General features: G+C 38.6%; 1 protein-coding gene across 1 annotated transcript in view; it reads left to right on the forward strand.

Annotated features, from left to right (window-relative positions):
- GRM3 (glutamate metabotropic receptor 3) overlaps positions 1–26,107 on the forward strand; it is a 94,262-nt gene that overhangs the window by 2,551 nt on the left and 65,604 nt on the right. The window contains exon 2 of the mRNA XM_069956162.1: positions 19,131–19,980. Within this exon, the coding sequence (XP_069812263.1) occupies positions 19,131–19,980 (850 nt within the window). The remainder of the gene's footprint in view (positions 1–19,130; positions 19,981–26,107) is intronic.

Raw genomic sequence — 26,107 nt, forward strand, 5'->3', positions numbered from 1 at the left:
AAAAAAAAAAATTTTATTAATAAAAAGCCCCCTCTCCTAATAAAAGTCAGAATCACCCCCCCTTTTCCCATGTTATAAATAAAAAAAATAAATAAACTTATTTGATATCGCTGCGTGTGTAATCGCGCAAAATATTTATTTATCACATTCCAGATCGGAATGTACGGTAAACGGCGTAAGCGCAAAAAAATTCCAAATTGCTAAATTGCGCATTTTTGGTCACATCAAATCCAGAAAAATTGTAATAAAATAAAAATACAATAAAAGTTATACATGTTACTTATCGTTGTAATCGTAACGACTTGAGGAACATATATATAACAAGTCAGTTTTTCCATAGGACACACGGCATAAAAACGAAGCCCCCCCAAAGAAAAAGAATTGTGGGGTTTTTTTTTCAATTTCACAGCGCATATAATTTTTTTTTTGGTTTCGCAGCATATTTTATGCAAAAATTCAGCCTGTCATTGCAGAGTACTATTAGTGACGCAAAAAATAAGGGCTCATGTGGGTCTGTATGTGTAAAAATGCAACTGCTATGGCTTTTTAAGCACAAGAAGGAAAAAAAGAAATGCAAAAACGGAAATTAGCCTGGTCCTGAAGGGGTTAATCCCCTACTAAAGGTCCCATACACCTTAGACCAGTGCTTCTCAATTCCAGTCCTCAGGCCTCACCAACAGGTCATCTTTTGAGGATATCCCATACAAAGATCACCTGTGATAAGACCTGATGCACTGTGTATAATAATATCACCTGTGCAATACTAAGGAAATCCTCAAAACATTACATGTTGGTGAGGCCTGAGGACTGGAATTGAGAAGCACTGCCTCAGACTTTAGTCCGCCATATCCGCCGCTCAAATAACTGCCTGACTGGATGCGCCTTACACCTCACCTCCCCACAGAAACAACATGAACGCTCAGCCATGCTGAATGTTGCTGTGTATGAGGAGGACGGGTAGTAGACAGGATAGATAACTGACAGCTGTCAGAGGGAGATCGTTCAGCCATCAGTTATTGAAGGTGTATGGCCAACCTTGGCCATGTGCTATAGCCATGTGCATGTGCCATGTGCTGGAACAAAGTGCTGATCTCCTATAGCCTATTAGAAGGCTAAAATATCATGCTGGAAGGGCTGCTTATAGGATAATATAGAAGTCAGTAATGTGTAGTAAGTAGAGATGAGCGAACCTCGAGCATGCTCGAGTCCATCCGAACCCGAACTTTCGGCATTTGATTAGCGGTGGCTGCTGAAGTTGGATAAAGCCCTAAGGCTATGTGGAAAACATGGATATAGTCATTGGCTGTATCCATGTTTTCCAGACAACCTTAGAGCTTTATCCAAGTTCAGCAGCCCCAGCTAATCAAATACCGAACGTTCGGGTTCGGATGGACTCAAACCCAAACCCGGTTCGCTCATCTCTAGTAGTAAGGCATGCATCTATTCATTAAACTGAAAGTAACATTAAGAGTCAGGTTGTCATATTTGCAGTTATGTAGAAATATTACACATGGAGAAGATACAGTAATACACTACTACAAGAAGTTTAGAACAAGCTAAAAGGTGTACCCTTGACCTCAAGATAGGTGCTGGTCCTATAGGTGACACTCTCATCTACAATTGGTATAAAAAATCTACACATCACTGTTAAAATGGCAGGGTTTTTTAATGTAAAAAAAAAATCTAATTTAGGCTAGGTTCACACTGCGTTTTTGCAGTCCGTTATTTTTTAATTTAATTTTTTTGCAAAAAAAAGGCTATGTTCACACAACATCAAAATTAATGAAAAGGCATCCGATTTTCATATTTAAAAAAACGACAGTTTTTGCCGCGATTTAACTGACTGCAATGGCAATGCATTGAGGTCAATGAAAGCACGAACGTCCAATGCACACAGTGTATTAAATAACGGACGTTTTTGCCACGGACTTCAAAATAATGATTATGATCATTATTCTTGGGTGTCTTTTGCAAACAGCGGCTGTTTTTTATTAGTAGTTCACAAACAGTTTTTCTTTTCTCACCGCTCTTTCTCCGTTTTCACTATTAAATTCAATGGACTTTTCAATTAAGCCAAACCTAAAGTCCAATTAGTGATCCCAAACTAGAATAATTGCACTAAGGGGAGGTCAGGCTGCTAAATAACGTCTGTTATTTTAGACTCAAAATAACGAACGTCATTTTAAACGGAGCTGAAAAAACGTGTGAACATAGCCAAAGGATGAAAAAACATGTACTTTTGTGCATCAGTTTTAAACAGTTTTTCCATTGACTTCTATTATAAAAAAAAAATATATATATCAAAAAGCTGATCAAAACGCATCCTTTTTTTAGCGTACACAAAAATGTGGGTTTTTTTTAATCATAGAAGTTAATGGAAAAACTGATGCATACAAATACATCCAATTTTTTTTCATCCGTTTTTTGCAAAAATGCAGTGTGGACCCAGCCTAAGAAAATTAAATAATCATTCCAATTCAACTGAAAAACAAACTTTTTTTGCATGGAAAAATAAAAACAAAGAATGGCACACCCTTAAACTAATATTTTGTTGAAGTAGCCTTTGATTTTATGACCGCATTTAGTCAAATTTTTTGGTAGGAGAAGGGGCGGATTAACTTTACCATAGGCCCCGAGCTGGTCAACAAGGCTGCCCCACCCCCCACTGTAACTATGGCAGCACTAACTTGCGTAGTGTTCATAGTACAGGATAGATAATGTCATAATACCCTGATTTTTGTTAAATTGAGGTAGAAAAGAAAAGTCTTTTTAAGTGTCCATGGGCCCCAGCAGCTCAGGGCCCCGGGCTACCGCTCGAAACGGACGTGTTAGACTCCTACCCAGTAGGGGATTATATCAGCATGGCCACTATTCCTTGCAATAGTGCTCCAAATCAGAGCAGTGTACAGCACCCTCTTCAGGTCAGGTCACAGATCTCATCTTCTGGCGAAGCCATTAATTTGTTGGTGGGGGAAATCTTTGGGTCATTGTCATGCTGAAAGATAAGATTCCTCTTAATCTTTCCCCTTTAAGTGGAGGCCTGAAGGCTTTGTGCCAAAATTAACTGATATTTGGAACTGTTCATAATTCCCTCCACCTTGACTATTTCCAATCCCAATTCCAGCCACAGAAACACAGTCCCAAAGCATTATGCTGCCTCCACTATCCTTTACTCTGGGTATGGTGTTCTTTTAGTGATGTTCAGTGTTGGCTTTCCGCCAAACATACCTTTTGAAATAATGGCCATTAAGTTCAACCTTTATCTCACCAGACCACAACAGGTTTTCCCACATGCATTTGGCAAACTTTATGTAGGCAAGGAAGTTTTTCTTTGTGAGGAAAGGCTTTCATTTTGCCACCATACCCCACAGCCCAGTCCTTCATCAACTTTTAAAGGACATTCAGTTCTTGGTAATGTCATTGTTGTACTATTTTTTCCCACTTTGTGATAATCATCATCACTGTATTCCATAGAGTACTGTATCTAATGTCTAGGAAATTTTAGTACCCTTCTTTCAACAATGAGATCCTTCTGATTTATTGTGAGCTGTTTACAGACCATGTTTCTTTCTGTAAGGCTGGGTTCATACTACGTATATTTCAGTCAGTATTGTGGTCCTCATGTTGCAACCAAAACCAGGAGTGGATTAAAAACACAGAAAGGCTCTGTTCACACAATGTTGAAATTGAGTGGATGGCCGCCATTTAATGGCAAATATTTGCTGTTATTTTAAAACAATGGCTGTTGTATTGAAATAATGGCAGTTATTTACTGTTATATGGCAGCCATCCACTCAATTTCAACATTGTGTGAACAGATCCTTTCTGTGTTTTTAATCCACTCCTGGTTTTGTTTGCAATATGAGGACCACAATACTAACTGAAATATACGTAGTGTATTTCAGTTAGTATTGTGGTCCTTATATTGCAACCAAAACCAGGAGTGGATTAAAAACCTAGCCTAAACCTAGCCTAAAATGCAACCAGGAAAATATCAGGAGAATCCTTCTAGAACAGCTGAATGTTGGCAGCTGTCTACTGACTACTGTGTAACATGGGTTTAAATGTCATTGACTACTCCTGAATGCAATCACATCCACAATTATAAGAGGGTGTTCACACATATTCCACCACATTTTTTTTTTAATTCCCCACCCCTAAATTGTTAAAGTTTAGATGAAATTGTACAGATATATAAGGGGTTATGCAACGCTACAAAAACATGGCCACTTTTGCTCCACTCTTGTCTCCAGTTTGGTTGTGCTTTGCTATTAAGCTCCATTTACTTTAATGGAACTAGTTTCAAACCTCACCCAAACTGGAGTCAAGAATGGTGCAAAAGTGGGCATGTTTTTGAAGCACTGTATAACGCCTTTAAGATTGCATTAAGGGCCCTATTGGGTACTATAAAGTGTGTTATACAATCTGGCCACTAGGTGTCATATGTATGCATGCAGATTACGTTGCAATGATGCTATAATATAAGGTGTCAGTACTCACTATGAAAGATCTTCATATGTATTTAGATTCTGTTGCTATGAATCCTTATGGAGATGGCATTCCACAACGTTCTAAGGATCTGTTTGGTGTATAGTGCAATGGGTTGTATGTTTGCTGGGAGCGCACCCCAGCTGGTGGCACCAGTGTGGGCAGCTAGTGACGTCACTAGATTGGGGTACAGAAGTTTGTATGGGTCAAAAAGCTAATCCAATGTGTTTTTCTAATCACCATCATGGATGCTTTCAAGTGACCAGTATCCTCCTTTTATGCTCTGCTCTGAACATTCATTGTGCTGTTATTTTCTCATTCTATCCACCTGGGTGTAAGTGATCTCCCATAGTGAGTTCTGACACCCTTTATCATAACATCATTGTATCTATATCTGCATGCATACATATGACATCTAGTGGCCAAATTGTATAATACACTTTATAGTACACAATTGGTGGGGCACTTAATACAATATTAAATATATCTGAATTTCCCTTATATTGCCAGCACATGACTTGAAAATGCCATTAAGCAGCATACGCATACTTCAGGTAGAGCACTGTGTTTAGACCCTCTTTAGAGTTCTAAATTAGAAACATGTTTTAGCTTTGACATCTAACTCTTCCAACTTTTTTTTACTTAAATATTTCTTTATTTTTAATATTACATTTTGCATTCATTGTAAAAAGCAACCTTCTGACAAGGCTTCTATACGTGATGCTTTTATACAATGAATGCAAAATGTCATATTAAAATGAAAGAAATATTTAAAAGTCAAAAAAGTTGGAAGAGTTAGATGTCATCAAAGGACAAAGCTAAAATATGTTTCTAATTTAGGTGGATCCCTGTAGATTTGAGACCTACAGCTTGAAAAATGACAACACTTAGAGAAAATCTTTTAGGGAATGCAAAGCTTGATGAACTTTCTGCTCCCCGAGTACACGGAACTATTTTCAATTAAGTTAAGTTCAAGTAATTGACATGTTGAGACACATGCGGCTAGCAATTCCTTGGCCACCAAATACAGATAAACCACAGTCATGCCCATGACATTGACTTCATTTTGAGTGTCAGGCACAACACTTACCAGACAAACAGAACTAAAGGATTACAGATAAATCATGCTAAAATACTTTGTAACCTCGTTAAACACCAATGTCACCTTTAGATCAATACCTGGAACTGTATATCTCAGAGTTGCAAGTGAATCATTGCTTTACAAGACGTTTGAAATCAGAAACCTTTTCTAGCAATATGATCTAGCTAGCCTCTGTATTTAGATTACAAGTTATCTTTTTTACATTGCACAGGGAAAATTTTATTTCTTAGTTTACCCATTTATTTTGGATTATTTTGTGGTTTGTTGGGTTTCTTGCAGTGTCAAGATCTAATTAAGCTTTCGTCTAGTAAAACTTCTGTGTAGCATATTTACATTGTGAAAAAGGCCACCATATGCCTATAGAATAAATATATCATGTAAGTTTAATCGTAAAGTGCATTACATAAACACGGAACCCCCACCCAAAATTTGAAGAATTTTATTTTTTTCCCAATTTCACCCCATAAATAATATTTTGGGGGTTTCATCATTAGTTTCATGGTAGATTGAAAGGCGCTATTACAAAGTACACTCAATTCTGAAAAAAAAAAAGCCATGTCTTGGCCCTATAGATGGAAAAGTAAAAGAGTTATAGCTCTTAGAAGGCGAGGAGGAAAAAACAAAAATGCTAAACTAAAAATAGGTGTGGTCCTTAAGGTCATTTTGGGCTCTGTCCTAAGGGGTTAAAGTTAGTAAAAAAAAAGTATATAAACTGCCTATCACTGTAATCATACTAACCTACAGAATTAGGATAACATATCAGTCTTATTGCAAAGTGAACAATGTAGGAGCACTGCAGGGTTGTTTTTATAATTTTGGCCCGATTTCTGTTTTGGGCTATGTTTACACATTATATAAACAATGGCCACTCCGCATGAAAGAACGTTGTTTAATGCTGCCTATTTAGATTTTTAAAATCTAAATCCACAGGGGATTTTTTTTATCATGTTTTAAAACAAAGCTATACTTACTTGTATCCAGGTTCCGTCTCAAGAAGGCAGCTTTTTAGTCTTGTGCTGGTTGAAAAAAGAGACCAAATGCTAGTCATCTGCATGCTCACAGAGAAGGCAGTTATTTGATTGACAGACACATTGAGCCGTGACTCTGCACTGGCCGGAACTTCTTGCATTTAGTCTCTTTTTTTCAAACAGCACAAGACTAAAAAGTTGCCTTCAGGAGACTGGACCTGGATACAAGTAAGTATAACATGAAAAAAATGATTAAAAGTTATGATTTTTTAATGTGAGTTACACGTTTGGAAAAAATCTTATATGAGGGAAGGGGGTAACCCCTTTAATGACTATTAAGTCATCATTCTCAGTACTATAAAAGAAGGAGGGAGTCCTGGAAATGTTGTGAGGGAGTCCTGGAAGAAGATGGGAGGGAGTCCTAAAAACATGAATACAGCCCAGGGATGTGGCTAGGATTCATAGCAAAAAACTGTAAGGGCCCACCCTCCCCTCCTCTACACACAACACAAAGATATATATATACACACACACATATATATATATATATATATATATATATATATATATATATACTCGGTGATGTGGCCAAAAAATAAAATCTCTTGTGGCCAGAAACAGAATCCTGGCTGCAGCCACAAGATTGACTGACAGAGCAGAGAACCAATGGCTGGTTGCTCTGTCAGTCTACTGTTTTTAACTATAAGGGCCCATTAGGAGCCCTTATGGTTAAATAAATAGGCGCAGGAGCAGACTACCTTCTACTTAACCCCTTATGTACTGCAGTGTGTAAGTGACACAAAGTTCAAAAGACAAGGAAATATCTGCTTTACTGCTAGTGCACTGATAACCCTGAGCTCTGCATGGACCTCTGCACATTTTTCTACTTGATTGTAGCAGGCGGAGGACAGAAGTCAGGGGTTATCAGAGCAGTGAAGCAGAGATCTCTTTGTCTTCTGCTTGTTAACCCTTTTTTGTGTTGCAGCATGTAAGTACACATTGGGTCACTTAAGCACAAATTCAAGTGTGCTTAACCCCTTAACAAGATAGGGCGTATATTTACACCCTGATGCCGTTAGGGACGTTCAGAGCGGGGCCGCGCAGCGACCCCACTCTGAACCGCGACGGTCCTGGGTGCCGCTTGTAGCCCGGGACCGCAGGTATTAGTGGGCACGGTCCGATCGCCGTGCCCGCTAATACAGTAATCAGATGCAGCTGTCAAAGTTGACAGCTGCATCCTATTACCGGACGCATATCTATGCTGCAGAGATCTCTATGAGAGATCAGAGCACTTATACTAGAAGTCCCCCAGGGGGGCTTCTAGTATAAGTGTAAAAGTAAAAAAAAAAGTATTGTTATTAGTAAAAATCCCCCTCCCCTAATAAAAGTCTGAATCACCCCCCTTTTCCCCGGTTACTAATAAAAGTAAATAAATAAATAAACAAACATGTTTGCTATTGCCGCGTGCGTAATCGCCTGAACTATTAGTTAATCACATTCCTGATCCTGCACGATAAACTGCGTCAGCGCAAAAAAAATCCCAAAGTGCAAAATTGCGCATTTTTGGTCACATCAAATCCAGAAAAATTGTAATAAAAAGCGATTAAAAAGTCGTATATGCGCAATCAAGGTACCGATAGAAAGAACACATCATGGCGCAAAAAATGACACCTCAGACAGCCCCATAGACCAAAGGATAAAAGCGCTATAAGCCTGGGAATGGAGCGATTTTAAGTGACGTATATTTGTTGACAATGGTTTGAATTTTTTACAGGCCATCAGATACAATATAAGTTATACATGTTACATATCGTTGTAATGGTAAAGACTTGAGGAACATGCATAACAAGTCAGTTTTACCCCAGGGCGAATGGCGTAAAAACACATTTCCCCCAAATAAACAAAATGTGTTGTTTTTTTTTCAATTTCACCACACTTTGAATTTTTTTCTGGTTTCTCAGTGTACTTTATGCAAAAATGCAGCCTGTCATTGCAAAGTACAATTAGTGACGCAAAAAATAAGGGCTTTCTAGGTGGAAAAATGCAAGTGCTATGGCCTTTTAAGCACAAGGAGGAAAAAACGAAAACCCAAAAATCAAAATTGGCTCTGTCCTTAAGGGGTTAAGGTTCAGTCATCTCGAATAGTAACACCTTGAGCACAGTTTTGGTATATTAAAGTGTCACTGTCGTTTTTGCAGAAATCAATAGTACAGGCGATTTTAAGAAACTTTGTAACTGGGTTTATTAGGCGAAAAAATAATTTTTTTGTCATGAAAAAGCAGTTTGAAGCTCTCCCCCCTGTCTTCATGGTTTTCCTATGGAGCGGTGAGAGATGAGGCACCAAAACAGGACAACAAAGAGTTAATTTACAGCTACATCACCAGGCTCTCTCCTCTGATGTCACCACTGACCTCTCTGAGCTCTTAATAGCACTCTGAATAGCTCCCCCTCTGTGTAATCCTTTGTTCTCTGCTCTCTGCTGCCTACTAATCTCGCTCCTCCCTCCTCCCCCCTCCCCTCTCCATAGCACAGACAGGATCTGACTGATAAAAAAACAGTTGAGATTTCCTGAGCAGTGGATGACAGAAAGGAGAGGAGGGAGGGACCTGGGAAAAGTCTTTTTACATGCAGATAATGGCATATTTGCCTAATAAACCCAATTACAAAGTTTCTTAAAATCACCTGGACTATTGATTTCCGCAAAACAAATTTTAAAGACAGTGACTCTTTAAGCCCTCAACTTTTAGATCCTGAGAACTTCTTACCAAGGGGTTAATCTACAATACAAAGGCAGCTGAAACACATATGTCATATTCTGTGTTAAATCTAAATCTAAAATCAAAATTCTATTTTTTATGTGTGAGAAGCTTGAACTGTAGGTGTAAATAATGATAACACAACAGTTATCCATTTAGCGTCTCTTCTGCCTGACCTCAGTTGTCGCAGTACTGCAAAATACTGTAAAATAGTATTTCTGTGTGTTTCTGTTCCATTGTTGTCTCTAGACTACTCTAGTAAGCCAGAACTGGTATAATTAAATCCTTTGCCGTCAGATACCTATGTCAGCTCTGATCTCAGGAGACCTAACATCTTTTGCACTTTGTGCTGTTGCTTCCGCAAGAACAACATTTTAGACCACTTAAGCATATGTTATTTTCTCTAGATAGATTTTTTTGCCAAAAAATGTAAATACTTCATATATACATATATTTTAGAAAGAATAGGGATATCAAAGTAGAATTTTATTTTAGTTGTAGGCTATTTCCACAATAAGCGTGCATTATGCACCTAAGTATAATACTTATTAACTAAGTATTAATAGAGATGAGAGGGATGAGGGGATGTTAATTCAGTTGTGGCAGTACTGCAACAAGACACTGACAATATCAAGGCAATCTATATTCAACACAATGTTTGGCTTATTCGGATGGTGGTTATATTCATTAGAAATCCCACCACAGAGGACCGATGGCCCCCAAAGACCCCTATTTTTCCATCCAAATATAATTTTAAATATAACTTTTAATTATTATGCCATTGTTAAAACCCCACTGCTGCAGTGCTGCGGTCTATTCCCGCTGGCCAGCGGTACTTTCTCATTTGTAAACTAACATATCTGCAGTATTGTTAGTATATCAACATAACAGTCCACAGCAGTGTTAAGGCCCTATTCCACGGCCCCACTCTGAGGAGCAAACAAGCACCTTCAGTGCTCGTTTGATCCTCGTTCCCCACTCCCTGCTGGGAGGTGCGAGGGGGCTGCGAATACGGCCAATAATCGTTCCGTGGAATAGGGCCTTTAGTAAAATATATGCTCTCCCTACCCGACGTTTCGCCACAGCAGTGGCTTTCTCAAGGGCAATATGAAGAATGAGCGTTCAGACACCATTCTGCGGGTTAAATAACCTCCCCTAATGATGCCAACATGACAGACAGTGATATTGACCTACCAGGTGTAATTCTTAGATTCACATGTAGTGCCTATCCGCCTCTTCCCCCTTCTTCCACCAATGATTACTTTGGCCCGCACCAACCAATCACACTGCGCGTGTCTCAGATCAAAGGGCTCATCTAATGTTCTCATTTTGGTCACATGCCCACCCCTTAGCCTATCCTGAGTCAGCCACCAACGTCATTTTTCGTTACGTAAAGTCCTGCCTAGAGCCCAAAATACAAAAAGATATATGTGAGGGAAATAAAAATGTGGAGTCTTAATGGGTGGAAATATATAAAGAGAACAATAACGAAATACCAATAGACAGAAGCAGCAGATAATCTATTACTGAGGCCAATAGATGAGGCAGCAAACCACAATAAAGTATTTATTTTGGGGGACTGTACAGTGGGAAACTGAAACCAGTAATAAGCGCTTAAGATGCTGGATTGTAAGGTATGTAAAACTGTGTTAAGACTTTCAATAAAAGTTACCAATGCACCACCTTTCACTTGGTCTCCCTGTTGTCTGGTTACTACATCCCACCTCAGACCATCAAGGGCATCCCTGCCATTTTATCACTGACCAGGCACAGTTTTGATGTTGGCCCCAGGAGTGACAAGAGTGACAAGAGTATCAATATCACCAACGCAGCGGTAGCCCGGAAGCCAACAGTGACCGTGACAAGTTTTCCAGCTGTAACGAACCTTTAGCTCTGGCAAGCCTGCAGGTGTAGCTTCACAACTCTCACCCCTTGTCCAAGCTGAGCTCTACACAAAGAGGCCTATCAATACATTAAGTACAACCACTACCCCTCTGATTCGCTAAAGACCAGGTTGGCTGCACATTTTAAGAACAGACTCCTCCCTGTTTCCAGCAGCTGCAGCAGGTTAGAGAAAACTCTGCTCTACTCATTTTATAAAGGCTGGTATTTCCTTTACCATACCAATGCTGATAAGCCTTTCCTCAAAAATCTGCATTGTACTGATCTTCTCTAATTTAGGTTTTTATGAAGCATTTAGGTGGCCAATTATTTTTTTGTGAGAAATTTGAGTGGCACTATAACTTTTTAGGGAATTTCTGTTTGGCATTATTGTTTTTTGAGGACACTAGTCCCATTATTATGTTGGGGGGGGGGGCTCTTGTGTATATACTATATGGTTTTGTTTTGTTAGTTTTTTTACATTTTTGAAAATAACAAAGACTGTTCTTCATATATAGGAGATATATGCACAAAAATGCAAATTCTAAAAACATATGGCAAAACTTCAAAGTTACTGTATATAAATAAGCAGATAATAACATATACACAACCCCTACTCCCTTAGCAGGCATAGTGAGAGTTTTGTCTTAGCGTGGAGTTTAAGGATGTGCTGAGAAAGGCGCTAAGGACATTGACAGCAGACTTTGTAGAGACAAGTTGTGGCTGGTAGAAATTATTAGGGTCATCTAGACCTGGATAGAGAATAAAAAGAAAGTGAGCGTCTGCAATCAGAAAAGACACCACCTGTGAGTCACTATATTTATAGACAAGTACTCACCTCTCCTGACATGTCTGTTGTACTAAAGCCTTGCATTGAGTGCTATCAGTTCTGAATCATCTTTATATAGAACTCTTCTTTAAATGTACGAATAAGTCCTATGCTAAGACCGTTTCTAACACAGTTACCTGATTTTATCTATGGAACTACAGCTGCAGTACACAGTCATAGATGGAGTTGTGTGCAACTTTGTCTTACCATTCCCCTTGTCAATAGGATGCATCCCTACACAGTCAGATACTGTCAGTGATGATTGCAAATTGTCAGAGGGCAAGGAGAGTGGAAACACCTAACTAATAATATTAATAATAATTTTATTTATGTAGCGACCAACATATTCTGAGCATTTTCCAATTTTGGGGCTACATACATAGGCAAGTCAACAGGTAACCATCAAGTCAAACATGAGAAGTAAGGGCCCTGATTGCAATAGCTTACAATCTATAAAGGAAGGGTTGGAGACAAAATGCAAAAGTGCAAAAGTGTTTTATTGTACAATAGTCCAGCCATCTTTTATATATAGTATAGTTGAGGTGAGGGTGGGTGAACCAGTCACCAGCTAGTGTCTGTATGTACAACTATAAGTACTTAGAGCATGGAGGAATTGTGGTTGTAGGGGGTGACCAAATTAGGGAACCTGATAAACCTGGTTACATAGATGTGTTTAAAGCTTATTCTTGCTACTTTTCAACCAGTCAAAATCACTAAACTAAAAGCAGATTCCTCTTGCCAACACCAGACCAATTGGATGGAAATTCTCATAAGGAATCTGAAGGACACAAGGGGAACTATAACAAGTTACAGCAATATTTAGACAAGGGAGAAGATTTTTTTAACTTTATTTTTTTATTTATTTTCTTATCTAAGAGAGAAGTTTAAAGGGGGGCTCCAGCGTGGGGGCACTATTTTGGGGGGACCAGGGAGGAGGTGGCTGAAATAAAAGACGTCCACTTACCTCCCCGGTTCCAGCGGCGGGTGCCGCATCACGGCGCTCAGGTGCCCGGTTCCTGGCCGCTTCCGGGTGTCTGACGCCGCCCGAGACGCTATGTCTCAGGGCCACTCAGCCACTCAGTGAAGGAAGTGGGATCCGAGCGGACTTCAAACGGATCCCGCCTCCTTCACTGAGTAGCTGAGCGGCCCTGAGATGTAGCGTCTCGGGCGGCGTCAGACACCCGGAAGCGGCCGGGAACCAGGCACCGGAGCGCCGTGATGCGGGACCCGCCGCTGGAACCGGGGAGGTAAGTGGACGTCTTTTATTTCAGCCACCTCCTCCCCGGTCCCCCCAAAAAAGTGCCCCCACGCTGGAGCACCCCTTTAACTAAATGTGGGACAACCATTTACAGTTGACTCATTATCTAGCCAAGTTCTGAATAAGCAATAACTAGTTTCATTTTTGTTAATACTATAAATCATACTGGAGTGCATAGTGTAGAATTATCAAATGATAAATGACTCCCTTTCATTTTATTTGAAGCAAACATTTGGAATATAGACAACACTGTTGTTATTTCTGTACCCTTCCCCACATGAATTTCTAGGCTGTAATGCACTAAACTGGTAATACTAGCAGACCATGTTTTCTGAACAGGGAATTAACTTGACTGAATGATAATGGAAACATTGTTACATAGTTACATAGTTAATACGGTTGAAAAAAGACACATGTCCATCAAGTTCAACCAAGGAGGGGATGACTTTAAAATTTATTACATTTTGACACAATGTAAGTACTTGAGTATTATTTTGGCAATCAATAGAGGCTAATTCATGTTACTCATCGAACACATCAACACATATTTTATTTTTAACGTTACATCTTTGTGAAAATTCTTTTGTGTAAGTAAAGAATGACAAACTGGAAACATTTTAGAGTTTGAATTTACTTTAGTTGCACAAACATATTATCTGACTTAATTACATGAATGTCATATAATATTAAAATTCGTACTGACTTTCAATGCTCTTTTTTTTTGTTCAATATTTTATTGGTTTTCGGCATTGTGACAAAAATAAATATTTTGTACAGTATCATATGCACTATATTATGAGAAAATGTTAATTACTTAACATAACATAAAATAAAAGAAAAATTACATTTCTTTCAATGCTCATTTTGTGCATACATACATATTTCTGTGCAACTTCAGTTGCAGAAATCATAAATTAAGTAATCGGAACAGTATTACTAAAAACATACTAGAAACTCCTCCTGTATTTATAATTATTATTTACACCTACCTCATGCAATGCAGCTACAGGGGAAATCTAGGTTATCAGCAATAAATGTACAGTCGAGATCAATTCAATTTCAAATAATTGCATTTAGGTAAATGAAAAAAGAATGAACAAAATACCATTGTTGAATCTATATAACGCACATGCCTGAAGCCGATATAATACTTTCTGAGTTAGGTATCTGAGCAGATTTTTCTTACCTTTATAATTGCAGGCATAATTTATTTATATGTAGGAAGAGTTCCTGTGGTGCTTACATTCTCACTTCCTATTTCAATCACACATAGACCCATAATAAACAGCTTACATAAAAACAAGGTGAACTAACAAAATATTTGGTGATTAAAGGAGAAAACACAAGCTCCCAGAGGATGTTACTTTGATGAGGAGCCAAAGCCATAGAAACATAAAAGATTGGCAACAGAATAAGTCCACATGCTCCATCTAGTCAGCTCTTCTATTGTTTTCTAAACTGTAGCACAGCACTGCAATTACTAGCCACAGTGCCACCATACTAAGCAGTGTGGCCGTCTGACTTAGAAGCCCAGTTTGTAAAAACCTAAGTAAAGCTATGTTAATACACTGTACAAACAATGGCTGTTGTGCCATGAATGAACGTTGTTTAACACTATCATGATCATTAATTCTGTCCTTAAACAACAGCCGTTCATGGGGACCAGCCATTGTTTATATAGCGTATGAACATAGCCTTAATAGAGGCAACAGCAAGGTCTAAGACCTTGTAGATTCTTTATGCTTGGGCTAAAATATAGGGTGTGTTTCTTCTATACAGGACCTGGGATGTTGATGCACTAATGCACTATATGGACAACTTGTCGACTTCAATGAGTGTGTTCAGGCGCTCACAAATTGCAGTAGGGAGTTTTGACAGTAGGACATTTTGTGATGAGAATATCATGAGGCCACTCATAACAAAAATTAAAGCAGACAATCCCCTTAACATTTAGCACATAATTTTTTAAGAAACTGGTTTTGTAAATGTGAAGTCCATCATCTGCATTCATTATAGTATGCCTTATAATAAGGACAATTGGTTGAAATGTTCAGCAGTCATAGTGCACTATGGCACTGGAGTATTAATGTGTTGTAAATCAATTAGCCTCAACCCCAAAACTACTCTATTTATATGTATATACTGTACATTAATGTCTTCAGTACCAGGGACATAACTGTACATCCTTTTTTGCAGTGTGTTCCAGTTCACAGACGTACATTTACATCCTCGGATGAAACGGGCACAGAAGTTCAAATCCCAGTAGTATCTGTAGTATAAAGATATCTGCTTACAGTCTGGCCCCCAGGATGTTAAGTGGATATGCTATTTATCCCCTCTTGACCCCCTGGGAGCCAGACTGTAGTCCATCTGCTGTCCTGAATGCCCTGTGCCTGTTCCAGCAAATTAGGGGTTAAGTAACTTAACCCTTTTCTTGCTGGGGAGGGTGTAGTATTGTTAGCACAGCAGTGTCCACTTAACCCAGGCCAAATTCTCTAGTCTGGTCCCAAAGGGTTAGCTGTATATGCCATGTAATTCCACTTAACCACTTGGGGGCCAGGCTAAACAGTGTTGAGGTGAGCACTAAACCACGACTCCTCTTTGACTCTTCATTACAATAGAAGAAATGATATTGTGCAGCATCTCCTCCACTGACACATTAGGCAAAGATAACCTGCTAACTAGTGAACTGCCACATAGTGCACACTGTCTGCACCTCCGGTCGGGTCCAGGTGCTGACAGATTCCCTTTAAAGTGTCACTGTCATTATAACTTTCAAAATCTAAATCAGCAGTAGATGTGATATAAAGCAAGTTTGCAATTTACATCCATTATTTATTTTTTAGTTATCATGGAGAACACCGCACTTCCTGTTTTCTGACTCTTTTTTTCTCAAAAAACAAGAAACAGTCAGATAACAGGAAGTCCTGTGTATCCCAGGCCATCTGACCACTCACAGAGAGAAGGCAGTCATGTGATTGATGGACACATTAAGCTGTGACTCTCTGTACTGGCCAGAATTCCTGTGTTTAGTCTGTTTTTTCCACCAGCAGAAAATCTGCCTTCAGGAGACTGGACCTGGATTTCTGGTAAGTTTAGCTTTCTTTTACAGCATGATAACAACAAAAAATAATGAATGTAAATTGCAAACTTGTTATATTTCACATCTACTGTTGATTTACATTTTAAAAGTTCTCTCCCCCATCATCTGCCATTGGGGGAGAATAGAAAGGTCCCCATAAACATTAGACACAAAATATGGAATGAATCCCGGCACTCGCTGGTGTAGATTGCTACAATAGATGTTTAAATGTCCATTGTATCACTGTGAAGCATGCTGTTGATAAAGACCGATATGGTCGATACGCGTGCAGCGTTGATGTAATAAACATCTATTGTAGCAATCTACACCAGCGAGTGCCGGGATTCATTCCATATTTTGTGACTTCTTTGCCACGAGCACCGCGCCGCAGAAGTTAACGGAGTGCCGGTTGTTTGAACTTTCCATAAACATTAGACAGTCAGCCAATCCCAATGACATTGCCGCGTTTAACCGACTTTTATGTGTCAGATTTACACTTTGGCAGATCAAACACTGTACCTTACTCTTAAACAGTTAAATGTGACTTGTTTAATAGCATTCACATTTTACAACGTTTAAGTCTGCATTGTACTACTTTATATATATTAGCTTAACAGCTACAGTATGTGGATAATCATATGTTAACAAAAGAAGACCCCCACTACCAATATACAAAGAATGAAATATCTGTAATATACTTGGGTGATAAAGGAAATAGGCTTGACTAGAAACTAATAATCTGAACACGCCACAATGAGTTAACTTACCATGAACTTCGGTAATCATTGTATTTATGCACAATGGGGGACATACTTTGTTGTTTTTGAGTTAGGAAAACATTAAAATAACAAAGCATATGTTAATAGAAATCTGCATTCATCCAGGAAAGCAAATAAAAAAAACTGCAATTAACATGCTCAGAATAGCCCAGAGGTGTTACTGCTAGTTTAATATCCTTCTCTTTTATTTGCCTTATAATGAAGAAATGACATTTATTGTTAAAGAAGAAATGTATTCTACAGAGATGCAGGTAAATTATGCATTTTTTTTGTTTAAGGGAGTGAAAGGGACTTTATGAAATGTGCAAGGATCTTTTGGCAGGGTAATGTTGGATCCATTTTTCAGATACATATCAGAATGCTGGTAAATAAAACAGTTCATCCCCATGAAATTTTGATGTGTAGGAATATCATGGGAGTTGAGTTAGACATGTCTGCAGTCCTGCACATTTAGTCACCATGAACAGCATTAAAAGCAATAATACTCCAGCCGCTAAGAGCTGTTTTATTAAGGAACAATACACAAAGCAACAGAGTGTATACAATGAGTACAGATATAATATAAATATTTTATCCAAATGAAAATAATAACTTATTCACATGGTCTCAGAACATTTGGTCAATAGGTGAGAATAAAGCAACACATAGAAAGAATACCAATATCAACTATTTGTGATAGACCACAGCTATCGAAATGTTAGAATGTTACATATTAAAAAAAAATAATACACAATATGACATAAATTCACACAAAATGCATACAAAATCGTGTTGTTTGTCAGAAGCCATAAAAAAATTGTCACAAAAATACTGTGTGTGAAGAGACCGCTATAGCTAAAATATCCACAGGTTTATCAGCTAAATGTTCAAGAAGATACAGCTCTTTGGTAACCCTCAAACATACTGTATATTTTGGGACTGCTCCTACATATCACACCTATGGCAAAAAGCATTGACTCTGGGTTGATATAAAATGGGTTGGCCACCTTTTCATTGCTTTTTACAATCAGCAGTAATGATCATGGAATGTCACCTACTCATATATAGTGGTTGCATTGTGAGTCTGTTCTCTATATTCCTGCAGCTCCACGAGCCCTGTATTCAGCCACACAGCTTATTTGTGTATACATGGCTGCTTATCGAGGAGCATGTGACAATACACCTCACTGTGCCTCCTTCACAGTGCCTGTGATTCTTGCTTGAGCTCAGTGTAATGCTAAGGAGGAGACACAGTGATGCCTATTGTGACGTAAACTTCATTTTTTGTACATCATTATTATAGGGCAGCCATCCTATCTTAGCTGTTTTATAACAGCATTTAGAGATATATTTTGCAGCAAGCCCAAAATCCATAGGCAAAAATAGTCAGGAGCTGGCCCCTTGACATGAATGTGAGAGGTTTCTGGGAATGCTCTGTGAACTGTGCAAAGATTATTCTACAGAGAGTCTGAGCTTCAAGCCTCAGTTATTGTATATTATCCATCTATTGGTGTCACTTTTATCGTACATCTGTCTATAATTATGTGGAGGATACTGCCAGAAAATGATCTGTACAGGACAGGAGCTGTCAGCAAGATTTTAGGATTATTTTACAATATAGTATGAATATTTTATGAATAATTAGGAAAAAAAATTACATTAAATACATTTAACATAAAAGCTCCAGAGTCTAGATATTTGCCAAGGGCTAGTAAATGTAAAAGATTACACCAACCTGAAAACTGTTCTATGTATGCTGGTTCAACATTTTATTCACCTATTACTTACAATATTCTTAATACCACCAAACTCATACCTAATCCATAGGCCATGCGTGACTGTACACTTCAAGCCTTGGTTACACTGTCTACCTATATCAATCGTCAATAGACTCAATACATTAGAATTGTTATCGACTATGTACAATGACTCAATGTGTATACTACGACAACTGCTAGGTGCGATATTTTACATTCTCATGAGAAAAATGTTCATTTTGTATCTGCAGGTGGCTAATTTGCTGAGACTCTTCCATATTCCTCAAATAAGCTATGCTTCCACCAGTGCCAAACTTAGTGACAAGTCACGTTACGACTACTTTGCAAGGACAGTGCCACCAGACTTCTATCAGGCAAAGGCAATGGCAGAAATCCTACGTTACTTTAACTGGACATATGTGTCTACGGTTGCATCTGAAGGAGACTATGGGGAGACAGGAATTGAAGCGTTCGAACAAGAAGCAAGACTAAGAAACATCTGCATTGCCACATCAGAAAAGGTTGGGAGATCAAACATTAAAAAGTCCTATGACAGTGCTATCAAGGAACTTTTACAAAAGCCTAATGCAAAAGTTGTTGTCCTTTTCATGCGGAGTGATGATACCCGAGAGCTTCTGGCAGCGGCCAACAGGTTTAATGCTTCATTTACATGGATTGCCAGCGATGGATGGGGTGCACAAGAAAGCATTGTTAAAGGCAATGAGCACATAGCCTATGGGGCAATTACTCTAGAGCTTGCTTCTCATCCTCTCAAAGAATTTGATAAGTATTTTAAAAGCCTTAATCCCATCAACAATCATCGAAACCCTTGGTTTAAGGATTTTTGGCAACAAAAGTTTCAATGTAGTCTTCACAATAAAACTGAAAAACCATGTGACAAGCGCCTCAATATCAATAGTTCTAACTATGAGCAAGAATCAAAAATTATGTTTGTAGTGAATGCTGTGTATGCCATGGCCCATGCCCTGCATCACATGCAACGGACTCTTTGCACAAATACTACTCAACTGTGCGATGCCATGAAGACTGTTGATGGTAAGCGTCTCTACAAGGATTATTTGCTAAAAGTTAACTTTACAGGTAAGCCTTAACAAACTGACTTACTATATTCAACATGAGCTAATTAAACAAGCTATTTAAATTAATGGGTTTTGTGGGTTTTTATTGTTAATTTTCCATCTGTTTAAGCCATCTACTCTATGGGCAGAAAGGAAACAATTTATAAACGGCGATGGATAAAGAAACATTATGTAGGATGCATGAACCCAATGATCAGAGCGTGCAGATGTTGCTCCGCATAATTAGATGCTAAAAGTCTGGATGTTAATTTAAATTCCCTACAATTTCTTTCGAATGAAAACTGCTCCATAAAAAGAATAAGGAACAGTAAACAACTTAAGAAAAGGCATTGTCTTTTACCCCAGGCAACAAGAAATAAAACACCAGGAGATAGCCCTCATGTTAAGACAAACCTTCTGCTGCCTTGTGTTATGGGATTTAAGGTCAAATTACGTAACTTTTTGAGTATGATGATGTTTAAAATGACCTTCAGATGCCTTTAGATTTCTGTGGTTCTTAAAAAGTCTTACCAAATGATTGAACATTATGGTGTAACCTCACAGAATGTGTCGTTTTTTGTGTGTTTCTTATCAGGCAGTCCACAAAGGCAATATAGACTATTGTTATTTCCATAGTTCTAAAATCATCTGCTCAAATTAAAGTGGTGTGATCTGAAAGCTAAATTGTTAGCTTATATGTCTGCTCATGGACATGAAGGAACTGCCTGTGATATATGTGTACCTTGTACAGCATACAGTTCATACTGCCATCATGGACAGGCCTTTATTTATCTATTATTTTTTCTGACCTGACTGCCGATGTTAAATGAAACATATTTCAAAGCATTTTTTTAACATGTATCATTTGAAAGCTGTACAATCACTAATTCCCCATGTGTCTGTTTTGTTTTGATAACTTGTTGCATTGGTTAAGCCCACCTTTAGGCATCCACTACGGTGGGTCACTCATGCCTAATTCAGTTCCCCAGTTCAGTTCCTCTAGTTCAGTTCCCCAGTTGCAGTCTCCTGATTTGTCTTATTAGTGCAGTTGGTTTTCACTTCACATGCAAGAAAGGGGGATTGTGGGAAAGTGTCTTCACTGTTGCATGGCTGCTGCAGGGTATTAATTAAAGGGGAACTCCGCATAAGAAAAACTTGTTTTCTATTACAAGTACATTAAAAGTTATATAGATGTGTCTATACAATGTATTACCGTATCTGTGCGGTTCTGCCACACTGGTAGCTGATAGACATGCAGGAAGTGAAAAAAAATGGCCCCTGTGCCAATTCACATGCAGGAAATTCACCATTACAGGGTCTATGCAGGAAAAAGGTCACAGATGCAGTGAAGGAGCAGTCTCTCCACTACACTCGCAAGGGTCCAACTAAAGTATTCTGTATATCTGTATAGCACTTTTTTTTTTGTTTTATTCTACACACATGCACAAGGTATATATTTGTGCCTCAGGAAAACACCTATGTCATATACACTGTCGCAAGGGTGACAATATAGTACTTAGATATCTGTATAGCATGTTTTTGTTCTGTACACCCTTTGCTCTCCTATGCCTAATCTATCTACCTATCTATCTTTCATCCTCTCTATTTTTCTCTCTCGATCACTATATGTTTCTCCTCTCCTCTTTCCTAATAATCTTTTTGTCTTTGCTTTTGTATAATATCTTCTCAGTACAGCAGCAGCAGCGTTTTGTCACTGACGAGCTCTGTGCACTGTTAACAGTCTCCTTCCTCTCTCTCTGCAGACTGCGTCGTACGGTCATGTGATCGCTCCTCTTAAAGTAATACCGACGACACACAGGGGGTGGGCTAGTGCAATATCCCTGCTGATTCGATGTGTTCCGGGCATCATGGGAAAGCGCTTTTCCCGCCCAAAACACTTTCTGCTCTCTAAAATGGCGGCTGCCATTTTAGAAAGCAAGGGAAAAAAATTCGGAGCAGACTTCCAAAAATTCGAAGACCAGACTCAGACTTTTGGAAAAATGCGAACCAGATCCCATACTGGCCGAACCGGTTCGCTCATTTCTAATTGTCTCCTGCTGCCACTGCTCTCCCACCTTAAGAGACAAATATTCCATGCCTCTGTCTCACATTGTGTGTGTTTGCTGAGGACAGACTGATGATGCAGACAGGGGGCAGGGTGTGATCTCACAGGAGGCTTCACTGGATCCCCCAATCCCCTGAGTAGCTTCACATTATTGCAGCGGATTTGATCTAAATAACTGAACACTGCATCAAATCTGCATCATCAAATCTACTGCGGATCCTGTACGTGTGAATGCACCCTTACACACCAAAGTATTTAACCCCTGCATCTTAGGATACCAAGATTGCTACAAGCAACAGTTATGGGTTTTATACATGGGCTATTTATCGTGCAAAAATCTGTGAAAAAGTTCAAAGTTAAGCGATAATTTTAACAATCAAACTACGAACAAAAAATCATTCGGATTTGATTATTGCCCGTATTTGGCTAATTGGCCAAATAATCGGTAGGTGTAGTAGGTAGTATTAAAAGACATCAATCAGCTGACATGAAAGAAAACAATGCCGATAGCTACAGTCTGCTGTCTGTCACTCCATGTAACTCCATCCGGAAGATCATTCGGACAAGTTATAGTAGGAGAGTATCATTGTAATCATACTGAATGGAGGAATACAGATAACAAACGTAAAGACGTTGTTTGTTTTAATTTCACTGTGCAAATAATAATATTTTTTTTCAGGTTTGGCATCATATTTTATAGAAAAATTGTGTCATTATGAAGTATAATTGGTGTAGCAAAAAAATAAGCACTCATATGAGTCTGTGGGTAAAAAATTTAAAGCACAATGGCTTTTTGAACGGGTTAAGGAAAAAATAAAAGTGCAAACACTAAAATTTGCTGGTAACTAAGGGGTTAAACAGTTATTATCACATTTTGTCAAAAAACTGTGATTCATAAAGCTAATTGGCCATTATAAACAGATTTTAAGGAATCTAATAGGGAAAAAAAAGACTATTCTCACTGATGAATGTATTTCTACATGTGTGCAAAGAGAGAAGTCATTGAGAAACAAGAGTGGGAGTAAATGAGGGGGTTGGATAACATCTTCATATCCCGACATAGAAATATAAACAAATGTGTTACTGTGATGAACTGATAAGAAATTCAAAATTTTTTTTACTAAACTAGATGTCAATTTAGAATGAAAATAAATACGCTAAATCATTTTACTTACATATGTAATTTATTGACATTCTGTTGCACAATAATCCCATGGGCTACATCATATTGAGTAGTTAAGCAGTAGTAACTCATTGTACTTTATATAAGATAAATGGCTAATTTCATATAATAGATTTAGCAACTGAATGGTAAAATAAAAAGTAGAGAAAACAGGAACCAAAAAGAATCTTAAGTACACACAGTACAGCGGGTAGAGCATTAAACCCTTCAGAAAAAAATAAAAAGCAACTGTTTTTTTAGTAGCATGGAATCACATGTAAAATATAACTTTTAATAAATATATGTTAAAATAATGTAATATAACAAAATTCTGGAAAAAGGACCCATAGAGCCCCGAAGCTTCAGATGACACTTTTCTATCACAAACATAAGCTATATTTATCAATAGTAGGCATATAGAGGGTATATCCTATCAATTGTCTCTGGCTCTACATATGGTATGGGATCCTCAGAGGACTAAATATAAACCAAATGATGAACGGTGATAAACATAAAGAAAATGGGGAGGAGGAAAGAAGGTGAGTGAAATATGCACAGGTATAACCATACTATTACAATTGGCCTTAGATGTACTCTTGAAGCACCACGCTAAACAGAAAAAGAGCAGAGACGATTCCAACAATTTGCAATTCAAATTACCAATGATACACAAAAACTTTCAATAGAATTGGAGCAAGCTACCATGGCTCAAATAAACAAAATAAACAGATAAAGCCATGTCCCTGCCGGGACAAGTCAGAACCCCTGAAGTGCCAGAGATTGTGAATCCGGTGATGGTGCTTCAAGTGTATAGTGAAGGCCAATGATAATAGTATGGTTATACCTCTGCATATTTTGTCTCACCTTCATTTGCCCTCCCCTATTGTCTTTATGTTTATCACTGTTCATTATTTAGTCTATATTTAGTCTCCTGAGGATCCCATACCAATAACTTGGGTGTAACACATAGAGACATACCATCTACATTGCCTACTATTGATAAATATAGCTTATCTTTGTGATAAGCTCAGGTGCTCTATGTGCCCTGAGAATTTTGTTACATTACATTATTTTAATGTATATTTAATAAGAGTTATATTTGAAAGGTGATTGTCTGCTACTGCTTATATCTCTCACATACTTCACATGTTAAATCACACCGTTGGTGGGTGATTTGTGAATTTTTTGTTCTACTTTTAGGTCTCACAGATTAGGCAGGGGCTTTACTGCTACTTTTTCTCATGCTACTTTAGGCTATGTTTACACGCCGGAACAGACCGGCCGTTCTGCGATCCGGTCGGGTCATGGAACGGACGGTCTTTGCAAAGATCATCACGGCCAGCACTGCAGTACCTGCCAGATGATCTTTCCGGACGCAGTGTTCTGATGCGGTCGCATCAGCGCGCGGCTGCATCAGAACTCTCATAGCAGACAATGAAGCAAGCGGCCGGAGCCATTTGCTTCATTGTGTGAACTGACAGAGCTTTCTACGGCCGCGGCCGCAGAACTCTGGCATGTCAGTTCTTTGCGGCGCTGCATGGGATCCCAGCCGGAGTGTGTGCTATGTGTATACGCTCCGGCAGGGATCCTATAGAACGCAATGCTGTGTTCCACACTGTACAAAGTACGGCCATTGTTGCTGATGGCAACAACTCCCGTACTTTTGCGCTGTGTGAACATAGCCTTAGGGTGCGTTGATACGTAAAGGATCCGCAGCAGATTTGATGGCGCAGATATCAATGTAACTAGCTGAATACAGCATCAAATCTGCGCCATTAATTCTGCTGCAGATCCTGTACTTGTGAATGCACCCTGTTGAGGTGTGGGATTTGTTAAGGTCACAAAAAGAAGCAATGTCACTCAGTCATAGCAAAAAAAAGGTCTTCTTCTTTATTTTAAGCAAAATAACAAAACAAATAATATACAACAGATCAGGGTTTGTTGCAGCTGCCTATGTATCAAGAAGCACCCTGCTTTCCCAGCTCACATACTCTGAGCCAGACTCTCTCCAAACCTAGGGATTCCAGGTGTCTTTATACCCAATTTACCCAAAATGCAACACTCTTAAAGAAATATACACATCAGTCTAGATTCAAACATAAAAGTGCTACAAACTTGTCCTTTTCTTACACAGCATAAAATTATAATACATATTGTGAAAATAAATAACATAGAAATACAAAAAATAACCAGGAATTCAAAACCCACTATAGCTGCATAGCTCCAGCTCAGCCTCACCTGGCAGTAATCAGGTCAGTGCTCCATATAAACCCAGCACACCCTCCCCTCTGGTTCCTCCTGGTAAGCTGTGATGCTGTTTGTATGCTGGTGGATGTGTGTGCTGGTGGGAAATGCTGCACTTGTCTGTCTGCAGAAACAATAGTGGATAGAAAGAGGTTTTGCTGGCCAGCAGAGAAAGAAAGTAAGACACAGACACAAACAGACAAACTTATACATCATTCACCCCCCCCCCCCTGTGTGCTTTTTCCCTTCCTTGAAAGTTTAAGGATTATAGGTTGACATACTGCAGAGGTCAATCTAGTGATTTTTTCTCAGATCATTTAAACATCATTGAATGCTAAATTAATTATAATCTATCTAACCCCCATTTATCTTGTCTAGTAGTTTTGCTATCCCAAGTTGCATTTCTAGTTATATTCCATTTAATATATATATATATATATATATATATATATATATATATGCATAAAAATGTTAGGCAGTTCTTTTTGTCTACAAATAAAAATTGTTACCATCACATATCTTGGTCTGCTTAGTTGTTCAATTACTTGTGTGCCGGCATTTCTGCAAAGAGCAGTAAAGTAATAAAACTAAGTGACAAGATCAGAAGAGGATTGACAGCTGGAGAAGAGAAATCATTAAACGGCACAAATCACTTATGCATAACTAATCAGTAACTAA

Source organism: Dendropsophus ebraccatus, chromosome 1 (genome assembly GCF_027789765.1).
Source record: "Dendropsophus ebraccatus isolate aDenEbr1 chromosome 1, aDenEbr1.pat, whole genome shotgun sequence".
Lineage (NCBI taxonomy): Eukaryota > Metazoa > Chordata > Amphibia > Anura > Hylidae > Dendropsophus > Dendropsophus ebraccatus.